General features: G+C 45.9%; 1 protein-coding gene across 3 annotated transcripts in view; it reads left to right on the top strand.

Moving 5' to 3' along the window:
- The window catches only part of MBD5 (methyl-CpG binding domain protein 5), a 109,244-nt gene that overhangs the window by 78,957 nt on the left and 4,457 nt on the right, over positions 1-25,830 (top strand). For all 3 annotated transcript variants that reach the window (XM_039554736.1, XM_039554734.1, XM_039554735.1), the window contains 8 exons: positions 764-866; positions 1,235-1,415; positions 3,635-5,773; positions 14,126-15,121; positions 16,343-16,575; positions 18,635-19,843; positions 24,105-24,178; positions 25,548-25,623. In XM_039554736.1, coding sequence (XP_039410670.1) covers positions 764-866; positions 1,235-1,415; positions 3,635-5,773; positions 14,126-15,121; positions 16,343-16,575; positions 18,635-19,843; positions 24,105-24,178; positions 25,548-25,623 — 5,011 coding nt within the window. The remainder of the gene's footprint in view (positions 1-763; positions 867-1,234; positions 1,416-3,634; positions 5,774-14,125; positions 15,122-16,342; positions 16,576-18,634; positions 19,844-24,104; positions 24,179-25,547; positions 25,624-25,830) is intronic.

The following is a 25,830-nucleotide window of genomic DNA, read 5'->3' as shown; positions in this document are numbered from 1 at the left end:
CACTTCTCCCAAAAATAAATATTTCAGGGCATGTCTGGCAAAGAAATTACTTATTTAAACTGTCAGCAGAACTTTAAATGTCACTTGCAGATGTTGCTTTAGATGTGACTCGGTTCTCGTGCAGGGTGAGGTGTTTATGTGTTGGATTCTAAGTACCAAAGTTCGTCATAGCTTGGAATTTTGAGTCATGAGTGTTTTCGTGATCCAAACTATTCCACTTGAGTTGTTTTTGTTTGAATGAGGGCTATTTACAGCTGCCATTAATAAGCAGTGTTTTATTCCAGATAAACAGTTCAGCTGGCCCAGCAATAAAGAGCAATCTGCAAGTTACAGGCTGGGGACACGAGAACTCTTTTTTCATCTTATGAATTGGTGTTTTTGCCATAACAGAGTTTCCAGTGCCCTATTTTGGGATGTGGGGATAATGATTTTCTGGTGGGAGCTGGAGAAATCCGAGTGCAGTTTATCAGGAGCTCACTGGCCTGGCTCCTTGGTGTAATATTCCTCACTTTCAGTGAGAAGGTTGAAATTTTAGCTGAATGAAACCAAACTTTGTGCAACAAAGAGACCCGGCTGCAACAGTTTTGTTTCTTTTCAAATGTGTTTGGGGGGTTTTTTGTCACTGTTATCTCAATTCTTGAGTAAAAGCAAGAAGTACTATGAGAAAAAAATATGAAATGTGATTTTCCCCACTGTCCTTGTGAGCAGATGCAAGTCATGACCTATCAAAGAGCTCATATTCATCATTTCTGTTCCTTTACAGTCCCAGTGGGTCTTTATTATCCTGCTTGGAGCAGGTGAAGACTTACTTGCTGACTGATGGAACGTGCAAGTGTGGCCTAGAATGTCCTCTTGTTCTTCCCAAGGTAAAGCACAGCATCATTTTGGATCTCTGTGCCATAATATTTATGAGCTGCCCGTGCCGATGACTCAGTCTCTGTTCAGATCATCTCTAAAATAAGTGGTGTCCACCCAAAGTTAGACCTTAAGATACAAAATTCAGCTCCCCTCTGCCTTAGCCCCTCTTGGAGAGGATCTGACTCAGTTATTATAAATATATTCATTTTTTATTTGTTGTTTCCAAACATCCTGTCAAGGAAACTCTCGGGCAATGTAGGAGCAGTCAAGAGCAGAGGAAAATTCCTCTAGTCCATATAAAGTTCCTAATTTATGTGAATTTGGTGACTTTGCTGCCTGTAGTCATTATTTTAAACGCTGCAATTTTCACTGCCAGGTCTTTAATTTTGATCCTGGAGCTGCTGTGAAGCAGAGAACTGCTGAAGATGTTAAAGCGGACGAAGATGTCACCAAACTATGCATTCACAAAAGGAAAATCATTGCTGTGGCTACACTTCATAAAAGCATGGAAGCACCACATCCTTCACTGGTTCTAACTAGTCCTGGTGGTGGAACAAGTGAGTAAAATGAAATCATGCAGAATCATTTCATAATCTGATTTTTTATCTATATAATCACTATGCAAAACCACCCCGAAAGTCTTACTGTGAGTACAAAAATAAGCAGATTGAAGGAATAAATAATGGGAGTAATCAGAGATGGAGGTAGATAGAAAATGAGTCTAAAAGCAGGTCAGCCCAGACTAAGAGCATGATTTTCTTGGAAAAGATACCAGATTGTTCTAGACAAAGAAAATACATTAGCACTCATCTTTTGGAACTGTAGTAATATGTCTGATATTCTGTCACATGGGAAATTAGAGGAGCAGAATAAAGTGATTATGAAGGGATTAGGATGTGGCTAAGGACTTGGCTAAATGGGAAATTGTATTGTCAAGGAGAATAGACAGCAAGAGGAGATCTCCACCGTCATTTCTCAAGGATTATTTTTGGCCACCAACCTGGATTAGCATTTTAATTATCCCCATCAATTAAAAAGATGAGGAAATTTGTTGGTACCTGAAGCTGACAGGTACTCTCCAAACAAAAGACCAAAACATGTTGTAAAACTGGGGGGGCTCCCTGAGACCTGGAGTGAAAGCAGAGTTAGCACTGAAACAGCTCCAAACCCAGAAATTCATCTGGAATTAGGGACTTTGTAAGAATCACAAGAACAGGTTCTGAAGGAGAATTACAAATCCCAGTGGGCAGGACAAAGGAGGGAAGGGTGCTGAGTTTTTATTTCTATACTCTGGTGTTACAGCTCCTGGGAAAAGGCCTGAGAGCTCTTCTGCACCCCTCACTGCTATGATAACACCTGGCCAATTGCTCTTCCCACTTCAAAGTGGAAAACTTATAAGAAAATCAAGAAATAATAAATTTTAGATACATAGACAATGCTCAGATACCCATGCTGTTCATAGTACTGATGTGCCCCTGCATTTTCATATTGAAATTTAGGATTTAAAACCTTCTTTGGAAATTTTTTTCAGTGTAATTTTGTTTTCAACTAACAGCACAATTTCCCAAGTTACTGTGCATTTCCCTGCTTCATTTTTTTTAATGAGTAGTACTTAAATTACATTCCTGTTTTCAAAAAACTAGCAAAATGAAGGAGGTAATTTATATATATTTATGTGCTCTTACCTTCTCTGTCGGTCAGACTTATGTGCATAACCAAAGAAGAAAATTCCCCAGTAAATCCCTTTGAAAGCAAAAGATCTTTTCATTTTTGCACATTGATATGTGACCATTTGCTTATTTCCAGCACTCAAGGTGAGGTCTCTCATAACTATTTTATTTTGCAGTTCAGCCTTTAGTTTTGTCCCCCCTAAATGAGACTTTGGTTGTATTTTGGGACAGGGGAAATGTTTGTTTCTCTCATGTTGGAGCAAATAGGATAAAGGCAGGATTGTCAGTGCCCTCTGATCAGGCTGAAGGGAAAATGAGTAGAGGAATTTCAAGGCACCTCTGAGTTCATTTGAACATGGAATTTTTAGCTCCCAATTCCAGTTGAATTTTGCATATCCAGGGGCTACATGCCAAACACTCTGAGCTGAATTGCAAATTCCCAGAGCAGCAAAACTGGCAGAAAGTCCCCCAGACTTGGAGCTGCTTGTGCTTCTAGTCTGGAAGTAAAACATTGAAAAAAAATCTTTAAATAAAGGTGGAAAGTGGCCTTGTGCTTGTAGGAACGTGTAGCCTCAAAAGTAGGATTTACAGGAAATTTTTCCATTATATGTCAACATGTGCAAATATTCCCAAGGCTTTCATCCTGAAAACAAACAGAAAGCATTCAGGATCCCTCCTCAGGGACAGCATTTGGGACCTTTTTTGTGGGAAATGAGTCTCAAATCCTGGATGGGCTTTGTTCCTCCTGTCCTCAATAGATGGTGCCAGAGGCTCCTTTTCCCTGCCACAGCGATCCCGCTCCTCCTGCCAGAGGGGGGATGCTGGAGATGCAGGACGCTGGAGGTGGTGGCTGGAAAAGGCAAAAGGGAAGGGAAAAGGTTTAAAATGGTCCATATTTCTTTGGGATATGGAATGTACAACTGTGTCGTTGGGAACAGGCGCCGTTCCAGCAGCTGCTCGGTGATGGAGGGTTTATTTCTGCTGAAGCAAAAGTTTAGCCAAAGGCTCCCTGAGCTTTTGGGAGTATTTCCACACTCAGTAGCTTTGCCCTGAAACGTGGGACCCTGGCTTTCCAACCAGTAACTGTTGTGTGTTTCCCATACCAGGTGCAACGCCGGTAGTTCCCACTCGAGCAGCAACTCCAAGGTCGATGAGGAATAAATCACATGAAGGAATTACAAATTCTGTGATGCCGGAATGTAAGACTCCTTTCAAGTTGATGATGGGGGCATCTAATGCCATGGGTAGGCTTTATGTGCAAGAAATGGCTGGAAGCCAGCAAGCAGAGCTCCATCCTGCCTATCCCAGGCAGAGATTGGGGAGCAATGAACTGGGGCAGAAGTCTCCGTACCGCGGCAGTCACGGGGGGATGCCCAGCCCGGCGTCATCGGGGTCGCAGATCTACGGGGACGGCTCCATCTCTCCCAGGACTGACCCGCTCGGAAGCCCCGATGTCTTCACAAGGAACAATCCCAGTTTTCATGGAGCACCCAACTCCAGTCCTATCCACATGACCAGGACGCCTCTGTCCCCGCCGTCAGTCATGCTCCACGGCTCTCCCATACAGTCATCCTGTGCAATGGCTGGAAGGACTAATATACCTCTGTCCCCCACCCTGACCACCAAGAGCCCAGTAATGAAAAAACCCCTGTGTAACTTTTCAGCTGGTATGGAAATACCACGAGCAATGTTCCACCATAAACCCCCCCAAGGCCCACCCCCACCCCCTCCACCACCTTCTTGTGCTCTTCAGAAAAAGCCATTAACATCCGAGAAGGATCCTCTTGGCATACTGGACCCAATTCCCAGCAAACCGGTGAACCAGAACCCCGTGATCATGAACCCCACCACTTTCCACTCGAGTGTCCACTCTCAGGTACCCGTGATGAATGTAAGCATGCCCCCCGCCGTGGTGCCCCTGCCCAGCAACCTGCCCCTGCCCACCGTCAAACCCGCCCACATGAACCATGGCAGTCACGTCCAAAGGGTTCAGCACTCGGCTTCAACGTCCCTGTCCCCGTCGCCGGTGACGTCCCCCGTTCACATGATGGCATCCGGCATCGGAAGGATCGAGGCTTCTCCCCAAAGATCGCGTTCTTCTTCCACCTCGTCCGATCACGGAAACTTCCTGCTGCCTCCAGTAGGGCCACAGTCATCCTGTAGTGGTATCAAAGTCCCTCCCAGGTCCCCGAGGTCAACCATAGGGTCACCGAGGCCGTCTATGCCATCCAGCCCTTCCACCAAGCACGATGGACTTAATCAATACAAGGACATCCCTAACCCATTAATTGCTGGAATGAGTAATGTATTAAATCCTCCAAACAATGCAGTTTTTCCCGCTGCATCGGCTGGAAGCGGTTCCTTGAAGAGTCAGCCTGGTTTGCTGGGAATGCCTTTAAATCAGATCTTGAACCAGCACAACGCTGCCTCTTTTCCAGCAAGCAGTTTACTCTCAGCAGCAGCCAAAGCACAGCTAGCAAATCAAAATAAACTTGCTGGTAACAACAATAACAGCAGTAGCAATTCTGGACCTGTTGCCAGCGGCGGCAGCACCGAAGGACACAGCACTTTAAATCCCATGTTCCCTCCTGCTGCCAACGTGCTCCTCCCCACCACGGAAGGGCAGAGTGGCCGGGCAGCACTGAGAGATAAATTGATGTCTCAGCAAAAGGATCCTCTGAGGAAAAGGAAGCAGCCGACCACCACGGTGCTGAGCTTGCTGAGACAGTCTCAGTTGGACAGCTCTGGGGTTTCCAAAGCTGGCTCTGATTTGATAAGAAAGCCAAGTCAAAGCTCCTTCCCCATCAGCTCCATGTCGCAGCTCCTGCAGTCCATGAGTTGTCAGAGCTCCCACGGGAGCAGCAATAGTTCCTCGGGCTGCGGGAGCTCCAGCAGCGCCCTGCCCTGCCCCGGCACCCAGCTGCACCTGGCAGAGCCTGCGCTGGGCTCGGGCGGCCTGGCGGCCCCGCTGGCCCCGGGGCTGCCCCTGCGCGGGGAGGGGCTGCCCTGCCCCAGCACCAACCCCGGCTTCGGCCCCGCCGCCGGCCCGGCCCCCTCCAACCACCTGGCGGGGCTCCTCAACCAGATGCAGGCCAGCGGGAGCTGCGGGATGCTCCCCCAGCCAGGAATGGCCTTAGGAAACTCCTTACATCCCAACCCACCTCAGGCCAGACTCCAGGCACCCTCCACTCCAGTGATCCCAAACAGCATTGGGAGCAGCTGTAATCAAACGAGTCCTGAAGCAGGTACGTGGCCTCCTGAGGGGATTCTCCCGGGTTTCCATCCTTGGAAATCCGTGGTGATTGGTTTTAAATGTTCCTTGTTAAACTCGGGTTTACCCTGGTGAAAAGTGCACCTGTTTCATGCTGAAAACCACATGGTCAAAACTAAAACAGAAAGGAAAAAAAGCAGGGGTAAATTAAAACATCTCTTCCTTTTTCTGGACAAAACCATCCTGTGATAACTCTTGCTTCTGCTAACTTCCACACACTCTTCATGAATAAAATCCATTCACTTCTGGACATACCCACACCTCTTTTGTCACTTCTCCAAATAAATTGGAGTTCTTTTGCAGCCTGCCCTGCTCCAACGTTGTGGCAGTGCATATCCGGTTGATCCATGAGCTCCTTACTGCTGGAATTAAAGAGGCGGTGTCAGAGATTGGAGCAGGTCCTAGGAGTACCAAAATGTACAAAATAACCCTTTTCAGGGCCAGCAGGAGGGAATGCCAAGCCTGTGTTTGCTTTTATTGGGGTAATTTTACTAAGGTGGTGATTAAATGGCTGAATAAATAGTTGGAGGAGTGTAGGGAGGGATTTCCTGGCTTGTTCACCAGGGGAGATTTGGAGAGGAAATGGGTTTGCTGCTGTTATCATCTCCGGGGGGTTTAAAGAGAGAAGGGAAACAGCTCAGAAATGTGAATTTCATTGACTGTTGCTGGTTGAACCAAGTATTAGAAGATGGAACTGGTGTAAATTTCTGAAGTGGAATGAAAACCCAGGTCACACCAAAGTGTTCAAGTCTCATTAACCCAAGCAAGAACCTGCTCTGCATTCCTCAGCTTCCTCGTTTAAAATCCAGAATGGAATTATAGGAGTAATAGAAAAACAATGTTCTAATATTACTCTGCTCATGGTTCCTGATGACTTTTAAGGGCTTCTCCCCATCCCTGGGATAAAAAGGTTTAATTTTTTCTTGCCTGGAGAGGCCACAACAAGCAGCTCTCAATCCTTGTGTGGCTCTTTTGCCTTATCATGCTGACACAGGGGGCATTTCCTGATGCAGTTTCTGAGACTTTGTACTTCTCTGCACAGAACAAAGGTCTGGGATTGCCTCAGGAATTTGCTTCCCTGTCCCACTGAGCATAGGACACAATCCCTTGGGTTCCCACCTTGGCTGGAGTTTGCACCGCTCCCAAAGGCTCCTGTGGTGTCCCTGTGTTAATCAGAGCCTGTGCTTGTAATTCCACTCAGCTCCAAGCTGAATTTCATCCCAAAACCACAAATGCAACAGAACAAATGAGTCAAACCCCTGAGAAAGGTTCCAACATCAACAACTGGTTCGGTTCTCATCCCTGGAGGAACAGGAATTGGTGCATAACCCCACCTGGGGACTCCAGTTCTGCCCTGGCATTCCCACCCCCTGGGGATGGCTGAGAGGATTAGAACTGTATAAAGCCTCAAGTCACACTTCTGCCCTTATCTAAAAGATAAGAGGCAATTCCATGTAGGCAAAGGCTAGAAAGTTGTGAAATCTTCCATTCTCTGCTGCTGAAGGAGTTATTTCTGTAGTTTGGTGCTTGCAGAATGCACAGCCTGCATTTAATTATTTATTGAATATCCATGATGAAGCCTGGAGAATGTTTTCTTCTTTAAGGTGAAGTCTCAGGTTGTGTTACCTTTGTGTTATTCCCTAAAATTCTGCACAAACCTTCGCTGAGCCTCGTGCCTGAGCCCTCACAGCAGCACAGGGCTCAGGGGTGAGGTTGAATCCAGAGAGGGGAATTCTCTTGGATTTCCAGGAGAATGGGAGTGTTCTTTCCACAAAACTCCTGCGAAATGTTGAGTATTTTGTGTTAATAATAACTTTTTAAAGTAAAAGTGAGTTGCCAGCCTGCACTGAGCTCCGTAACAAAACTGGGAAGAGGAATATTGGGAATTCTCCTCCGTTAGTTTCAGGTGAAAGCCCCTGTACACTGAATTTTCCAGAGCAATTCAGCTGAGGAGGATGTTTCGAGGAACCTCTCATGTTCATATTTCAGTTTGTGGCTTGTTTTTTTCCCTTTGTTTTGAAGTATTTTAATTGCTAAATCTGTTTTTTGTGTCTGTGCCAGCGATTCTGACCAGCTACTCCTCAGAAATAGCTCCTGAGAGGAAAAAATCCTGTGAATCCCCACAATTAGCTGGTTATTGCTTAATCTTTTAATTATATTTTAACCACATGGACCAAGTCTTGTTATTCCAGCTTTTGTTTTCTTCTTCCACAGATAATATCTTTAGTTCCCAGGTAATTTTCAGGGTGAGTGTGGTGGAATTTGTTCTTTTTCTAGGATGGGACTGCATCACTGGGCGATGGATTTGATTGTAGGGTTTTATTTATTTACCTTTTTCTTGCTGTTAACGTGTGGTTCACAGGGTAGGAAATCTGTGTTTGAGTGTTGAACATACAACATCTAAATCCTGCTGAGAAGGCAACATCCATAAATAATGGGATGGATGGAAGTGAGTGAAAATATTTGGGAATAAAAGCTCTGTACAGCTGATAAGGGAAATTAAGGGAACCACAATAACCACGGAAATAAAGATGATCAGTGGTCTCAAATATTAACGTTATAAAATAGGAGAAACTCTGGGTCTAGAAGTTAAGAAGTGACAAAAAATTGGCAGATCTGGCAAAAAAAGGCTGTAATTCCTTCCCTGGTGAAATGCACAGAATAGAAATAGTGAAATATAATTAAATAGGGAGGAGCACGACCCCAATGACTGAGGGTGAGGAGAGGAATTTGTTTTAATAGAGCCAAGAAAACTGGGAATGGAACATGGCCTTGGAAAACCAGACCCCCACGAGAAGGGGTTTAGGAGGCGCTGATTTCATCAAATCAATGCAAACTGCTGGAAAACAAAAATTAAACCAAACAATTCTGGATTTGCTTCCCAAAATCACTTTATATATCCTAGAATTACAAAATCAGGAGAACTTTGGTCAGAAGAATATCTGGCAACTTCTTGGGACTTGTGCCTGAGAAAAAATTTCTTATGAAACTGGAGTCACCCCTAGGCAGGATGGCAAGCACCTACTCTTCCAATTTAAAGCAAATAAATATCCCGTAAATAAAGAAAGCAGATTGAAATATCCCATTGATTTGGGGTTGATAGAAACATCCAGAGGGACTTTTCCCTGCTTGGGAGCGATTATAAGGAATCCCTGTTACTTCAATTTCCAGCTTCCTTTTCCCATTCTGCCTTATTTTCCCCTGTTATTATTTTGGGAAGAGGAGAGTGATTATTTTTCTATTCAGATAAGAACTGTGGAGAATAAGGAGAATGTTCAGTGCTTGCTTGAACACAGCTTGGGGTTTTCTGGTGTTGTTTTACCTCTTAAAATTGGAATTTTCCAACAATTCACAGTCTTTGAATTAACCAGACACTTACCTGGTTGGTGTTTTAGCTGCCATGCAACTTTCTAGGGATTTATCTTGATAAAAGTCAGGGGATTTGTGAAAAATAATAACAAATAAATGTAGAAAGATGAGTCTTATTAAAGATATTAGTACAGAGAAGAACTGAATTAATTGTATGGGATTTCCCACACATATTTAGCTCTCACCATCTGAAAATGGAACCAGTGGGCAGCTCCAGCCCTTGCTAGGGGGACGAGTGGGGATGATTGAAGGAAATAATGCTTTCTATTGCATTTTTAGCTTCCCAAATTTGCAGTCGAGTGTTTTCCTTCATTTGCAATGCATCTGCCACAGCTGTGAGTGGGGAGAGAGGAGAGCAAGTGAGAAAATCCTGAATTCCTGCTCCTGCACTCGTGTGCTGTTGTCTTGACAGTTTTCTGCTCAAACACTGCTCTGCTTTCTGCTAACAGCTGAGCACATCACAGCAGTTCCCTCCAAGTCATTTCCTACCCAGCAGTGCTGGGAAAATGCAGGAATCAGAGAAGATGGGCAGGGAGAGGAGTTGAGACTGAAATTCGGTCAGGTATTAAATTTTCAAAATTAAATTTTTAAAAAGCCTGATTTTACAGACTTCTGTCGTCCTGTAAACAGTTCTGGGCTTTTTGCCCTTCCCCCAAAATTTTAGGGGCCAAGATTTCAGCTGCTTTGTTGTAAATGAGAAAAACCACTGTGATCATGGAGCGTGGTGCCACGGGCAGCACGGGGATTGTGGGCAGGTAAATATTACCCAGCAGAGCATGTTCCATGGGCATGGGGTGCTCCACACAAGGGCAGTGCAGGTTTTTAACTAGTTCTGCTGGGCTGAGGGGGATATTTTATTTATTGGCCCGTTTTTGGTGATTTCTGTGCTGTCTCAGGGCGCTGCAGGATCTCGATAAGCAGAACGAGTGACAGCAGCTTGTGCTTCACTGCTGAATTATGGTTTCTTTGGAATTGGAAGCGGTGTAATAAAGGAGATATCAGATAAAGATCGTAAATGTTTTCCATTCCAGGAAGAAAAGGAGGAATGTAATTGTCAAAATGTGTAGCTCCTGGTTGTAAGTGTGCAGGTAAGGGATGGAATAGGGAGTTAAAGCAAGGACTCATTGGGATCTTTAAGGACTCTGAAGTCGTGTTTTCCATCAGCAATTTCACTGGGAAGTGAAGGCTCTGGGAATCACTAATTGAGCAATCTCCCCACTAATGCAAACTGCGAGGTTTTATCTCTAAGTTGTTATTAACTCCAATTTCCCCCTGGTGCTGCGGCGGCGCCGCGAGACCTCGGGCGTGGCTGGGTGACCCGGTGGTGGCTGGGGTGTCACAGCTCCTTTGAGCTGTGGTAGTAATTAAAATATCTGAGTGATCTTCTGTGCTTCCACACCCTCCTGATCTCAGGGTCAGGAATGCAGGGAAACTCTCTCCACTCACACATTGGAGAGAATCCTGCAGAGTCCTTCTGCCTGGAATTTCACCGGGAGAGAATGGAGGTGGTGGAATTGAGTGAGGAATTCAGGAGAGATGGGAGATTCCAACAAGGGTTTCCAAAACTTGCAGGGTTCTAAGTTAGAAAAGCAGCCAAGAAAATGTCCAATGTACAACAAAGCTGGCTGTGGTTTTAATGGATATGCAGAGAGGTGATTTACAAGGGCCTGGAGTGACAGGACAATGGGAATGGCTTCCCACTGCGAGAGGGCAGGGAGAGATGGGATTTTGGGAAGGAATTCCTGGCTGGGAGGGTGGGGAGGCCCTGGCACGGGGTGTCCAGAGAAGCTGTGGCTGCCCCTGGATCCCTGGAAGCATCCAAGGCCAGGCTGGACAGGGCTTGGAGCAGCCTGGGATAGTGGGAGGTGTCCCATGGCAGGGGGTGGCACTGGAGAGTCCTAAAATCCCTTCCAACCCAAACCGGTGTGGGATTCTCTGAAAAGCAAGAACTGAGAAAGTGGAACCTGTACCATTTATTTGTGCTCAGTTCTAAAAATGTTTCAGGTGTTAATGGCTAATGAGCAAGTTCTGCACTTTGCTGAGTGCTTCATACACCTGTTTTAGTGACTATTTTTATTCCACAAATTCCAGCACTGTATCTTTGAGACTATTTAAATCCTGGGATGTGTAATGGAGAGTTTCTTACAGGGAAAAGAGTTGTAAAATAGCACTGGCAATAAATATCCTTTTCTAATTGGTGTGCTCTAAGTGCAATCCTTTAGGAAAATGCATCTGTAGTTAGGAAGGACAATTCTGAGATATTAATGATGAATATCTCCCACTCTGATTTCTTTATTTTAAGTGAATCTTCTCAAACACAAACTGATTCCATAATACCCATTTATTTGATTGTCTTTGCTTAAGAACACCTGTCCAGCAATGCTTTAAAAAAAGGAGCACAGCTAAAATCCACACAGGAAAATGAACCTGCTCTCGAAAGAAAACAGAATTTAAAATGCTCATAAATAAAACCAGTAATAATTTTAAAAGTGGATATCCTATTTATTTGCTCCCAAAACATTTCTTTGACCCTCTAAGAGAGCAACAGATCTGCTTTTTCTGCCTTTGGGATATTTCTTCTTTTCGCTGCGTTGCAAAGAGTTCATTCTTCTCAACAAGTGGCAGAAGAACCTTTGGCAGAGTCTGTGGCTGCAGGAGCTGGGTTTGGCCTGGGTTTTTAGGGCTTTTAGTCTGACTCCTTCATCTTTTTTCATTCTATTTTACCCTTAAGAGCTCCTGTACTCTGATTATTTACTGAGCTCACTTGGGTTTCCAGGCTCCAAAATACCACATTTTTATGGAACTGGGAATCAAAGTTGGGATTTCCTTTTGACGCTCAACTCCTGTTTGTATTTCGCATCCAAAACCTCTCAAGTGTCACCGTGGAGCCCGGGAATGGTCACAGCAAACCCTTGGGTGGTGGAGTTTTGGGGTGTTGGGATCATTCTGTCCTTTGGTCTGGGGCCAGACACTGAGAAGCTCTCTCAGCTCCATATTCCAGTGCAGGTGGCTGTGCATGGATGTCTTCACCTGGAATATTGACTTGTTGGGGTGGTGTTTCGATCCAGAAATGATGTTCTGGCACTCTGGTGCCAGAGAGCAATTGGTCCCCAAATGCAGCTGTAAATACACCCAATCCAGGACTTTTCCAGCCCAATTCCTACTGTGTCATGTTGGACAGAGGCTGGAGGGGAATATTTGTCTGGTTTTTCTCTTCCTGCTGAAGTCTGGCTGCTCATCCCCTCTTTGACTCCCAGATTCTCCAGTCTGGATTGAAATAAGGACACATTTTCTGTCTCCTACTCAGCATCCATCAAGACTTTTTTTTTTCCCTTGGGAGCAATTAATTAATTACTTAATTAATCTGGAGAAAGGTGTTGAATGCACTTTGGCCCTCTCAGAAGCTGTGGGTGCTGGGGGTGAGAAAACAGAGCCATCTCTCCCCAAAACCTGGCAGCAATTTTCCAACTTTGAGATTTGCTGCCCAGCAAATCCTCTTCCATGGGGTCATTTACCTGAGCAGAATGGACAACAGGAGCAGAAATAAATTACAAACAGAGATGAGGTCCACTGGAAAATACCCAAACTAGGTTTGATACTCAGGAGAACTCTCTAAATAGAATTATTCCCTCATGCCTGAATTAAAAATCTCTCCATGTGCTCCTTAACACATCCAATGGAGAGTGGTACAGCTGATTCTTCCATTGGGAATTTCTTAAATCTTTGGGTTGGTCTTTGGGACTTTCCATGATTTTTAAATCCTCGGAGCATTAGTTCTAAACGCTGGTTTTATTTTGAAAAATAAATAAATAAAATTTGCTTTTTGAGAGCAAGAAGGTTTTTGACCCACTTACCCAGAGTAGGATTTCCTCTGCTCCACGATTGCACTTTGGTCTCACCTCACCTTTTGTTACTTTATTATTCAATTTCTGCTCTGAAACGTGATAATGGCACTGGGAGAGAGGGCTGAGCTTTGTTCTCTTGAGTTCAGGGCCGTGCAGAGTGTTCTGTGTTCAGTTTGTACCTTTTGGAGTTGTCACGACATTACAGCACTTCCAGAATGGTGTTTTTAGTTTAAAATGGTGTAAAGGTTTGGCTCAGTTCTTATTGAGTGTGGTTGCAAATCCCTTTTTAAAGAGTATTTGTTGAGGAAAAACGGGAATTGTTATTTTGTGATCATTGGTGCCTTTCAGTCTCTCATCCTGTGAGCTATAGGAGTGACCACTGTCAATTCAAGACTGCCTTAAATAAAAAATAATAATAATTTACATTTTAGCTTTGGTAAAGGGATATAAAGATACCCAAATAAACATTGTTACTCTTTCTTTGTAGCCTTCTCCTGGTAAATTTACCCAGTTGCTCTCCCTTTTCATCCCAAGTGATGGATTTTACACCACCCCAGTTTGCATTTTTCCTTTACAAATTGTGAATTCCCACTGACCTGGAACAATCTCATCCTGCCATGTATTTTTTAATTCAGTAGTCCAAAATAATGCCTTAAATAATAATTTAAAATCCAAAACCCTGTGAATGAATTAAAACTGGAAGTGGATCATGGACTCAGTCTTTCACCCAGCATCATTCCTGTGATCCTTCTTCCTAGTAGTTAATTCCAGCCTGGTCCATGACTGTTAAGTTATGGTTGGTTTTGGGTTTATGCTGATGAAAATCTGTGATTATGTGTGAATTAAACACTGTTATATCCCCTCTCAAAGAACTTTAAGGGAGGTACAGGCGCACAATTCCATAATCTCTGATGGGCCGTGGCACGGAGCATCCCAAGCAGCTCATGGCAGATCCATTCCTGTTTTAAAGCATTCCAGTGTGGATTCCCCAGCCCCTTTTCCCAGGCTGTGGGTGTCCTGTGGCTGGTTGGGCTGAGCCTGGTGCCGTGTGCCCCTGGTGGTGTGTCCCAACAGGCAGCACCCCGTTAATATTCCTGCTTTTCCCATTCCAGGGGGTTCGGGACCGTCGTCATCGATAGCCATCGCTGGCACCAGCCAAGCTGCCATCACCAAGACCACATCTGTGCTCCAGGATGGTGTCATTGTCACCACTGCAGCTGGGACCCCTCTGCAGCAGGGCCAGCTGCCCATGGGGGGTGAGTTCCCCTTCGCTGGCCACGAACACTCGCTCCACTTCCCACAGAACAGCTCTTCAAACAACAATCTGCCACATCCTCTGAATCAGAACCTCCTCAATTCCCTGCCTCTCTCTCTGCCGGTGAATCAGCAACATCTCCTAAACCAGAATCTCTTAAATATCCTCCAGCCTTCAGCAGGAGAAGGCAAGTCTGAGGTCAACCTCAACCCTTTAGGTTTTCTGAACCCGAATGTCAATGCTGCTTTAGCGTTCCTCTCCGGTGACATGGACGGGCAGGTTCTGCAGCCCGTGCACTTCCAGCTGCTGGCAGCGCTGCTCCAGAACCAGGCCCAGGCAGCTGCCATGCTCCCCGTGCCATCCTTCAACGTGACCATCTCCGACCTGCTGCAGCAGCAGAACCCCCCCGTGCCCTCGGTCACGCAGCTGCCGGCCCCCCCCGAGCCCCTGCCCGACAGCAGCAGGGTGGAGAGCCTCCTGTCCAACCCCATTCCCAGCTTTCCGGGCGCCGACCCCGCTTCCAACCCCCTGCTCCTGCCCGCCGCCTCCGGGGCCTCGGCGCTCATGGCCCTGAACCCCCAGCTGGTGGGGGGTGTCCTGAGCTCCGGCAGCCATCCCGAGGTGTCCATAGCCACCTCCTCCCAGGCCACCACCACCACCACCACCACGTCCTCGGCGGTGGCAGCGCTGTCGGTGTCGGCCCTGGGCGGGGGCACGGCCGTGGTGTCCATGGCAGAGACCCTGCTGAACATCTCCAGTGGCGCCGGGAGCGCGCCGGCGGCGCCGCCTAAGCTCAACAGTAACTCTGCGGTGCCACAGCTCCTTAACCCTCTGCTGGGGACAGGCCTGCTCGGTAAGTTCAGCTTCTTGGAAAAAATCAAACCTGAGCACGGTCGGGGAGGGAGAGTTTCACATTCTGGTTTTCAATTTGTAAAAATTCCACTTCCTCTTCCTTTTTTGCTTTGTGTTGTTGCAGCTTGTTCGTTGAGAAAACCTCGCTGTTCTTGTGAGAAATGTCAAGCACGCTCTGTTTTCATTCCTTAACGTTTAATATTGATCTTGGAAATTATTAATTCTGCCACCTAGACTTACTAAATCCACCAGAAAATCGTGGGAGCAATTGGATTTATCTCAGTGTTCAAGGAGTAGCAGCCCAGCAGCATCCCTGGGTCAGCTGTGGGTGCCTGTGGCAGCACAGGGTTAGTGGGAGTAGTTGTGCTGGAGATGACAAACGACCAAGATCCCAAAACAAGTGATGAAAAACCCCTTAAACAAAGTTTTTTCCTCCTGGGTGATGATTTTGTGGTTATTTTTACCAGAAACATATAATAGAGTAGGTACTCCTGTTTGTAATCTAATCCTAGTAGGAATTAAATAATAATTAAATAATACCTCACCCTGACCTTCTAAATGGCTGCAGTGAACTCAACCTACTTGGCATTTTCCATACAAAATACAACTAACCAGTGATTCCTCAAATGGAAATTTTCAGGAAAACGTGGAATTTTAATTTGAAAAAAGAAGCAAACTAGGAAATTGATGTATTTTAAGCTTTATTATTTCATAAAGTCAGGTTCGACAGTGTGTTTGGTTTTTTTAGAGCTAAAATGTTGATTGAAGTGAAATTTTCATGTAGTAGAAAATGTTAATTCAACTTTTATTCTAGAATGTAAAAAAATAGTTGTTTTAGAGTGTTGTGTGACATGGCTGAGCCAAAAACCCTTTTCTCCTTCTCAGCTGGTGAAAAACCCATTTTGTTGGGGGTTTAAATGATTGTCTCTGTCTCCCTTCCTCATCCCCCTCACCACACCAGCACTGTTGAACTGAGATTCCAAGGCCTGGAATTCCACAGAGGCTCCTCCTGCCATTCCTGGCTGTTCCAGGAGTCCTGTCAGGAGAGGTGACACAAAAGACCCAACGGTGGAGAAATAAAGAGTAGGAGAAGCACCCCTTGAGCCCCATTCCAGAGGATGGCGGGGAGCAGGGCTGTTTTCCAGAGGTTTTCCTGGCAGTCAGTTCAATGGGAGTGCAGGGAACTGCTGCTGAGTGAGGTTTGCCTGTGCTTGCATTGCAGGGGAGATGTCATCTCTGAACACTACTCTGAACAACCATCAGCTCAGCCATCTCCAGTCGCTCCTCAACAACAATCAGATGTTTCCTTCAAATCAGCAGCAGCAGCAGCAGCAGCAGCAGCAGCAGCACCTTCTCCAGGGCTACCAGAACGTGCAGGGCTTTCAAGGCCAGCCCCAAATTCCTGGCCCAGCCAACAACCCAAACCCCATGGCGTGTCTGTTCCAGAATTTCCAGGTAGAAAAGAAAATGAAATCAATATTCAAACAAGTGTGCAGCTCTCAGGAGGTAAAATTCCATCCTCCAGAGTTTGGGTTTCTTTGCTGATTAAGACAATACTATTTATGTAATTACATGGATGCTGTATACAATATATTCTTTCAGTAGCTCATGGATTTTGCAAGTCAGGAACATCTGTTATTGAAATGTTATTCCTTTCTCCTTAGGAATTGGGTTTAGTTCCTTTGGAAGGAGTTATGCTGCATGTATTGAAAAGAAGTTCCTCTGTGTGCTGACAATCACTATAGAATTTTAGCAAAACTCTTTTCCATCTCACAGAAATGATCCTAAATGCCCATTTAGCCCATTGTAATAATTCAGCAGTGAGAAAGAAATACTGGTAGCGCTTTGCAGGAATTAGAAACTTCGTAAGTTCTTATAAGTGCCTGTGTGCAGCAGTCCTCTTGTATTCCCACTGAAATGGGATGGAAGAGCTGGGATGGGGAGTGTACAGCCTGAAAAAACAGGGATTGGAGTGAATAAACAATGACAAACTGGGCAAAAATACTTCCCTGCTCTCCACATGACAGAGAGTTATTCCTAATGCAGGTTGGGTATCGAGTTAACACAGCAAAAATCGGTGACAAACCCGGAGTGCAAAGAGGGATTTGTTGTTCCTCAGTATTGCTGCAGAAGTGCAGGTGTGAGGAGGGCACTGCAGGTGGGGCCAGGCAGTGCTTTCACCTTTCCAGGAGGAAAAAGGAGCTGTGGAGAAGTTTGCCTGGAAAATCTCAGTTCTCTGCCTGTTCCCTCTCTTGTAGGAATTTTGGTCGCTTTAGCCCAGTATTTTTTTGTGTCACATTCCCAGTTACATAAATAGTCACAGTAAGCAGTTAAAGGGCTTTTGGAATATTTTCCCCTTGGTTTTCACAGTTTTTGTTGTAGGGATCTTGTTGGCATCGTGTTCCCTGCCTGTGGATGCAACAAGGAACAGGAAAAGCTCGGGTGGTTGAATCTGGAGGTGCCAGTTTGCTGTGGCAGGGCCTGGCTCAGAGCACAGGGATGCAGGTGTGGGATATGGGGGACTGCAGTCCGTGAGATCCCGTGGGAGAGGCACGCAGCAAAGGGGAAAATAGGAATGTTGACCAATTCCAAAAGCACAGTGATGACATTCAGGAGTCCATTGAGGAGCACACAAAGAGGGCAGAAGAAATAGTGGGGTCTGGGAAGGAAAGAAAGAGAATAGGTGAGAGCAGAACTCAGAGGTTGTAGGGTCTTCTCTGGAGATTCAAACCCCACCTGGATGTGATCCTGTGCTCCAGCAGGAGGTTGGATTAGATCTTCTCATCTGGAGAAGAGAAGGCTCCTGGGAGACCTCACAGCAACTTGGAGTGTCTGAAGGGGCTGTGGGGAGGCTGGAGAGGGACTGGAGTGGCAGGACAAGGAGGGATGGGTTCAAACTGAAAGGGAGGAAATTTAGGTGGGATATTGGGAAGGAATTCCTGGCTGGGAAGGTGGGGAGGCCCTGGCACAGGGTGCCCAGAGCAGCTGTGGCTGTCCCTGGATCCCTGGCAGTGCCCAAGGCCAGGCTGGACAGGGCTTGGAGCACCCTGGGACAGTGGGAGGCGTCCCTGCCTGTGGCAGGGGGTGGCACTGGATGGGATTTAAGGTCCCTTCCAACCCCAACCATCCTGTGGCTCTGTATCAGAAATACTGACCTTGGTGCAGTTGTGCAGGACTTGAGAGAAAACAGGAGCCTGCTGTGCCTCAGTCGGAAGAGGGAATTCCTGACAGGCTCTGGAAGAGGTGACAGTGTTGTCCCAGCAGTGCATGGGAGGTTGTGTCATGTCGTGCGAGGCGTCCACTTGGATCCACGAGGCGAAGTCTTAAGACAGTGGTTTTGTTTTCCTCTGAATTAGGCTTTTAATTTTCTCTCTACCTTGTTCAGCATGAAAATCTGTAACAGATGTGTGACTAAAAGAAACGTGCTGTAGTGAATAATCGCAGTTTGTCTGCTGAAATCCAACTTGAGTTCAAACAGCTATTCCCATCTTCTCCTCTCCTCTCTTCTCCCCAGGTGAGGATGCAGGAAGACGCCGCTGTCCTAAACAAAAGAATGATCAACCAGATGGGAATGGCGCCAGTTCCTGAGAGCTCCAACACTCTCCTTCCTCCCTTCCAGGAGCCCCCCTGTGATCTGCAGCAGAGACCTGACCCATCCCTGGCCCAGCAGGCCAAGGAGAACCCCAACGCCGCCACGGCCGCGGGCGACGCCTCGGTGGACGCCATCTACAAGGCGGTGGTGGACGCTGCCAGCAAGGGGGTGCCGGTGGTCATCACCACCGCCGGCTCCAGCTCCGCGCAGCCGAGCCCCATCCCCGCCCTGAGTGCCATGAGTGCCTTCACAGCCTCCATCGGGGACCCCCTGAACCTCTCCAGCGCCGTCAGCGCCGTCATCCACGGCCGCAGCGCCGCTGCCGAGCACGAGGGGCGCGCGCGGAACGCCCGGGGCACGCGGGTCCTGAAGAACTCGGAGCACGGCAAGAGTTCCAGTGAAGGGGATGGGTACGAGTATTACAAATCAGCCACTTGTAACACGCCCAAAAAGCAGTGGGAAGGGGAGCAGAGCCCCGTGGGGGAGATAAACAGGTGGAAATGTGAGGAGTTCCTGGAGCACTCCGCCCATGTCCGCAGCAGCCCGTGCCACGAGAGGCCCAACAACATCTCCACGCTGCCGCTGCTGCAGGGGGAGCAGCACCAGGCCCTGCTGGCACAGCGGAACTGTCAGAGCGAGAAAATGCTGGAGGAGAATTTCAGGTATAACAATTACAAAAGAACTATGATGAGTTTCAAGGAAAGACTGGAGAACACTGTGGAACGATGTGCACACATCAACGGGAACCGCCCGCAGCAGAACAGGGGCTTCGGAGAGTTGCTCAACACTTCCAAACAAGACCTGATCCTGGAAGAGCAATCTCCCAGTTCCTCCAATAGCTTGGAAAGTTCCTTAGTGAAAGACTACATCCATTACAATGGAGATTTTAATGCCAAAAGCATTAACGGGTGTGTGCCCAGCCCCTCGGATGCTAAGAGCATCAGCAGCGAGGAGGACCTGCGGAACCCCGACTCCCCCTCGTCCCACGAGCTCATCCACTACAGGCCGAGGACGTTTAACGTGGGCGACTTGGTCTGGGGCCAGATCAAAGGACTGACTGCCTGGCCTGGCAAACTTGGCAGAGAAGAAGAGGTTCACAATTCATGTCAACAGAACGCTGAGGAGGGGAAGGTATATTTATATCTCTATGCACATCTCTCTCTCTTTCTCTCTCCCCCCACGGGCACGCAAATGGTTATCAAAATTTTGTCTTCTTTATTTTATCTTTGTCTCTTCTTTTAGCACCACAAAAGGTTTTTGTTCATAGCTGTAGCTTGTAGGGCTGAATTTCCCCTTAATTTCCTGAGAAACCTCTGCCAGGGCCATGAGACAGGTTAGATCTGGGTTTTGTTAAATTATTTCTTGGTGTTAACAAAAAATTGTTCTCACTTCCGTGGTGTGTTCAGACAAATTCCTGCCTGTGTCCAAAGCATCTGATATGGAAATACCTGAAAGTGTTGAAACTGCAGAAAGGAGAAGTGGCCTAATCAGACTGAGGAATCTGTAATGAGTGAAATCTCGCTGATTGACACACACTCCTCACAGGAAATGCACACACATTTCCAACTTTAAAGGAGGTTCTGATCATCATTTAGTAATAAGGAAAGTGTTCCAATTTGCTCTTTCATACTGAAATCCTTTTTTTTGTGTCAACAAATCATGTGCTTGTTGGGGAACGTACAGGAAATGCAGTTATCAAGGAGTTACTGGTTATTTTACTATGAAAATTTTCCCAAATCTGGTCTCCACTACTTGTGTAACATCATATCTTTGTAGTTCTCATAAAATGCCTCACATCTTCCACCTATAAATATTTTCAAGTGCCATTCTACAAAATGCAAATGTGAAAAATGCATAAGCAGAAAGGAGAGATCTAAGGAAATAGGGGTTTGTCAGGGACACAAAGAAATCAAATCACTTAAAATGAGGAGAGTGGGTTGGACCAAAGTGCTCCTTTTCCCAAAATTCAGCCAAGAGCAGTTATCCAGAGGAGACAGGGGATGAGCAGCTCATCCCATCCCACCCCCTGCCATGGGCAGGGACACCTCCCACTATCCCAGGCTGCTCCAAGCCCCATCCAGCCTGGCCTTGGACACTGCCAGGGATCCAGGGGCAGCCACAGCTTCTCTGGGAATCTGCCAGTCCCTCCCCACTGGAGCTGTAAACCCTGGATGCTGTTGGGCCACAGTGGTTTCACCCCTGGAGCAGGAGAACTTCAGTCTCCCTTGGCAGGTGAAAGTGCTGAATGTTCCAGAGCTTTCCACGGTTTAATCCATCCCAGCCCAAACCAGGACAATGTCTCAGAGCCCATCCCTTAGGAAGCTCAGATCCCCAAGTTACACATCAGGTTAGGAAGTGGAGGCACAGGAGAAGATCACAAACTTGTAGGGATGAAACGAAACAGGAGGAATTCCATGTCCAGTATCCCTGTCTGTGGGAGTCAGGAACACAGGAACAACATTGCCATCCCCAGTGTGCGTTGATGGATTAACTTCAGAACCTGGGTGTCCAAATCTCCTGAATGTTTAACAGAATTGAAGGGTTTCTTTTTTAGAACTTGTGCAAAGAGGGGAATTTTCTTATTGCATTCCTGAGCAATTTCATGTTTCCTCCCTAATTTGTGGGTACCAGAACGTGCTGCTGGTCTTGTGCAAACCTCCTTTATTGTGGTGGGGTTTCTGTGCGTTGTGTGGGAGTTGTGTGATCTTAAATGCAGGGACACCAATTTTAGTGTGTACTGAAGCACAAAAAACAGGGAAGCAGATCCTTGGAATGCTCACATCAAGGTGGAGACCAGTCCACGTTCTCCATGAGGAAGTCCCACATCATGGATCACCTCTGGCATCAGACCACCCTTAATTAATCATTTTAAATTTAGAAATAGGAGAAGTGTGTCTAATTCCTTCATCAAGCAGTGCAGAGTGAACGCCCATTCCAGAGGGCAGGAGCTGAGGGTGAAAGGAGGGATCCACAGGGAAAAATCCACACCAAACCAGAAGAAATCACCTGGAAACCACTAAGAAACAACCTTGGAAACCACAAAGAAACAACCTTGGAAACCACAAAGAAACAACCTTGAAAACCAAATGTTCTTCAGGAATTCTGCACCAGTCCATGGGGGAGTGACCTGCAGCACTTGGGAAAATTTCCTTTTCCCTGGAGCTTCCTGAAAACATCTTTTAAAGTCTCTGTGTAACCAAATGTGACCCTCCTGTGTTGTGACATGAATTTGCTGTTGGGATTTGTACATTCTCTGGTCTTTATGCATTATTTGATTTTTGTTTCCATTTAAAAGATTTTGAGCACTCAGGTATTTAATGGAATAATGGGTCTGTGTGGAGGATCCAGACAGGAGAAGGAGGAATACTGCACCTTCCTTCCCTTGGTTTTTGGCTACTGGAAATTAGAGGAGCCCAAGGAAGTGCAGCAGAAATGTCTGGGAAGAAGAGGAACAAGCCTGAGTCTAACCCCAAACCAGAGGAGTTGTATTTCATTAAGCAATTAATTTGACTATTATCCATATTAATCACCTAAACAGGTTTTGAGAGCAGCCAAAGGTTTTGTGGGAGCTTTCCATGGTGAATTTTAACAGGGCAAATCCTGCTCTCAGTGTGACTTTCCATGGGTTAAACTGGCCTGGTTCAACTGGGCTGTTCTGGTTCTGCAGGTAAAACAGGGAGGATTTCTCCCTTCTCTGTGATTTGGTGTGCAGTGGCCTGTTGATACTGATGATATTATTAATTGTTATTTCTGTTAGAGTTGCTGTCCATCCCCTGTTTTGTAGCAATTTGATACTTCTTCCCAAAAAAAAGTGGTTTTTAATGTATAACCATCACAGAATGCCAATAATGAAGATATTTTGTTACTTTAAGAGGTCCTTTGTTACCCAAACACAATATTAACTCTTGATAACATGATTTACATGGAACTTTGCTGTTTCTCTCCTGGCAGCCCTTGGCAGTTTGTTCCTTAGTTACACATTTCTATCATGGATAGGCACAATTCCTTTCTTCTCATCTTTGTCCTTAGAAAAGCTCCCCAGGTTTTCAGTTTCTTCTGTGTGCATTTGTATTCTGCCAAGCTCCAATGAGGGGAGGAATTATTGGAAGTATTTGCATCGAAAGTGAGCACAGTTTTAAGGGGAAAACTCTACAATTTGTGGCATAATTGAATTTATTTCATGAAAATTGAAGTCTCAGCTCCCCATGTGCAGATTTCTCCATTAAAGACTCCTGGAAGTGCCTGGATCAGCACATTCCCAATTTCTTTAGCACAGGTGTGACTTCAAGACATTGAAATTTGGTCTAGACGTGTGATTTTGGGCCTTATTTCAAGAGATTTTGGCAGCTGCTCACCCATTGCTCCACCTTGTCGTGTCCACATGTCAGATCTGTGGTGAATATTAATTATTGATTCATTGGAAGGCAGAATTCTGAGGGAATTTGCATTCCCACTTCATTTCCAGGTTGTGTACAGGCACACTCAGTAAATTTGTATTTATGTAAAATGTCAAGTAAGAGGTAGCAGAGAAACAGGAACTGAACCATTCATTTTCTTGAGGTTGATGTGTTATAAATACCTGATTCTGTTGTTTTTACCAGCAGGAATGACTGAGCCAGATCAAAATAACAGAGTGAAGTGGCTTCATGTTTTGAGATGCAAATGATGAAATTATAGAGATGTTATAATTAATTTTCTGCTTTTGTTGTTACACTGGGACTGACTGGTGCCCACACAGTGGTTGAAATTGCTTAAATTTAAAATATTCAAGATTTAAATTCCCAGTTCTCTTGAGCACGCACCCAAATTCATCCCTGAGCGCTAAAGAAGAATAAGAAATAATTAAAATAACTGATTTTAAGACAAATAAATAAGCTGGAGAAAGCTCTAGTGAAGAGTCCTGGATTCAAAAGGCAAATAAAGATTTTCCTTCTGGAATGGGAATGAGTTTGGCTGTGCCATGAGTTGAACAGAGACCTGGAATTCTTCACCCAGGAACTGAAGGTGATGGGAACACTTTGGTGTAAAAATGGGATCGTCAGTCCCAGGCACTCAGCATTCCAGGGCTGCATTCCAGGTGTAAAATCCATTGGGCAAAGTGAATGCAGACTGGGAAACTTCACCAGCACTTTGTGTTAAGACACAAAGTTTAAAAGGGCCCTAAAAAGATTCTTTTCCTCAGTTTTGTTGCCACCAATGTCCCGGATTTGCGTTTCTGTTGCTGCTGGTGCGAAATTCCAATGCGTGGGTAAACGTGGGAGGGGTGGGGAGATCCAGGCGTTATTCCTGCCCCACTGGGAGGCAGTGCCAGTGGGATTCCCAGGCTGGCAGTGCAGGAAAGGTGGGATTTGCTGCTCTGGGTAACGAGGCTTGGTGTCCATCCCTTCCTCAGGTGGAGCCGGAGAAGCTGAAGACACTAACGGAGGGGCTGGAGGCGTTCAGCCGCGCCAGGAAAAGGAACAGGAAGTGAGTCCATCCCTCTTCCCCACCAAATCCAGTCATTCCCTTTCTCTGCTCCCATTCTGGGGCAGCTCAGCCAAACTGAGGGGTTCATTCCTTGGAATTCCTTGTGTTGGTTCTGGGATCTGATGCGTTTGGAGTGCATCTCCTCTGTAAAACGTCCCACCTGTGGGAGCTTCTGGAGGATTCCTGAGCTGCAGCAGTAAAAAGTCATTACATCCAAACTGTTCTGACCAAATCACACTTTTTAACCAGGCCTGCCCCTCTGCCCCTGTCCCTGTGGCAGCTGAGCTCAGGTTTGTTCAGAGAAATCCCCTTTATTTCCCACTGCTGAGAAGCGTTGCAGGATTTGTGGCTGGCTGAGCTCTGGTCACACCTGCGCCAGCTGCTGGGGTTTATCCAACTTCACCTCTTAGTGGCAAATACCAGGAGAGAAAAACTGTGGAACAGCAAATATTGGGGTCTGAAGCATCAGGATGGGCAACAAGAGGAAAATTACTGAATTTTGGGGAAAAAAACCCCTCTGGACATCTTTAAAAGGATGGCAGAGTAGGAGTTGTGCTGTGATTGGGTTTGTTCTATGATGCTGCTCCTTATTTACTGTCATAGGGAAAAGATGTTCCTTAAATCTGTGAGAATTCAAACTCAGCTCTGAATGACCACAGGCTGAAAGGGATTAGATAATTCTCTCTCTTACCCTCCTCTTAAGAGGTCAGCTTTGTTTTTATTTCTGTGTCCCAGGGGCTAAAGAGAAGGATTTTTTATGCCAATGACACAGTGTTGGTGGCTGGTTTTTTCCAAGATTACCCTCAAAATACCTTCCTGGATTTTAAGGGAACACAGGAGGGCTTTTGGCAACTTCCCAGTTATTTATTCGTGTCTCATGACAGAGATGGTTCTCCTCGTCCCCCTCCTCTCATTTCCTCCCCTCCAAAGTGGGACCTGTCACTGTGTCCAAGTGGGAAAAGTCCTTAGGGAAGAAGTGGACATCCATAGAAATGTCACTGTGAAGTGAAATGTGCTTGGAGCTGCCCCATGACCTGGGGTAATTTGGGGTTGGAAGAAGAAAACCTTCACTCACCCCTCCCACAGCCTGAGGAGTGCTGCCATTCCAGGGTAAAACTGGGAATATTTGAGATAATGAATACAATTTATTGGAAGTTAGAAGGATATTTAACTTTTCTTCTGTAATCCCAACACAAACCTTTACTTTCCATAACATTGTTATAGGTCTGATCTTTCTCCTTGTGCTCCCAGCCTGGGAGGCTCCAGGGTCAGAACATTCCCAGTGAATTCATCTGTTTGTTACTTAATTTTTTTCAAGTTTTCTTTCTATCCTTAAGAATTACTGATGGCTTTCATCTTTTCTCCCTAGAAGTGGAAAGCTAAATAACCATTTAGAAGCTGCTATACACGAGGCCATGAGTGAACTAGACAAAATGTCTGGGAATGTAAGTTCCTTTTCCTTGGGAATATTCTCCTTTTCCATGTTTCTGCATGCTTGTCCCTTGGAGGGAGGCTTGGTTTGGGTGGCTTTCTAACAAATCCTGGTTTTATTTTCTGAAATAATGGGGAGTTTTCAATATTTCCCCTGCATTAAAACCTGTTTGCAAATGTCTGATGGTTCTGAAAAATGGGAAAAGTTGTAGGATTTTAGG

This window comes from Corvus cornix, chromosome 7 (assembly GCF_000738735.6).
Source record: "Corvus cornix cornix isolate S_Up_H32 chromosome 7, ASM73873v5, whole genome shotgun sequence".
In the NCBI taxonomy this organism is placed as follows: domain Eukaryota; kingdom Metazoa; phylum Chordata; class Aves; order Passeriformes; family Corvidae; genus Corvus; species Corvus cornix.
This window is presented reverse-complemented; position numbering and strand designations above follow the sequence as displayed.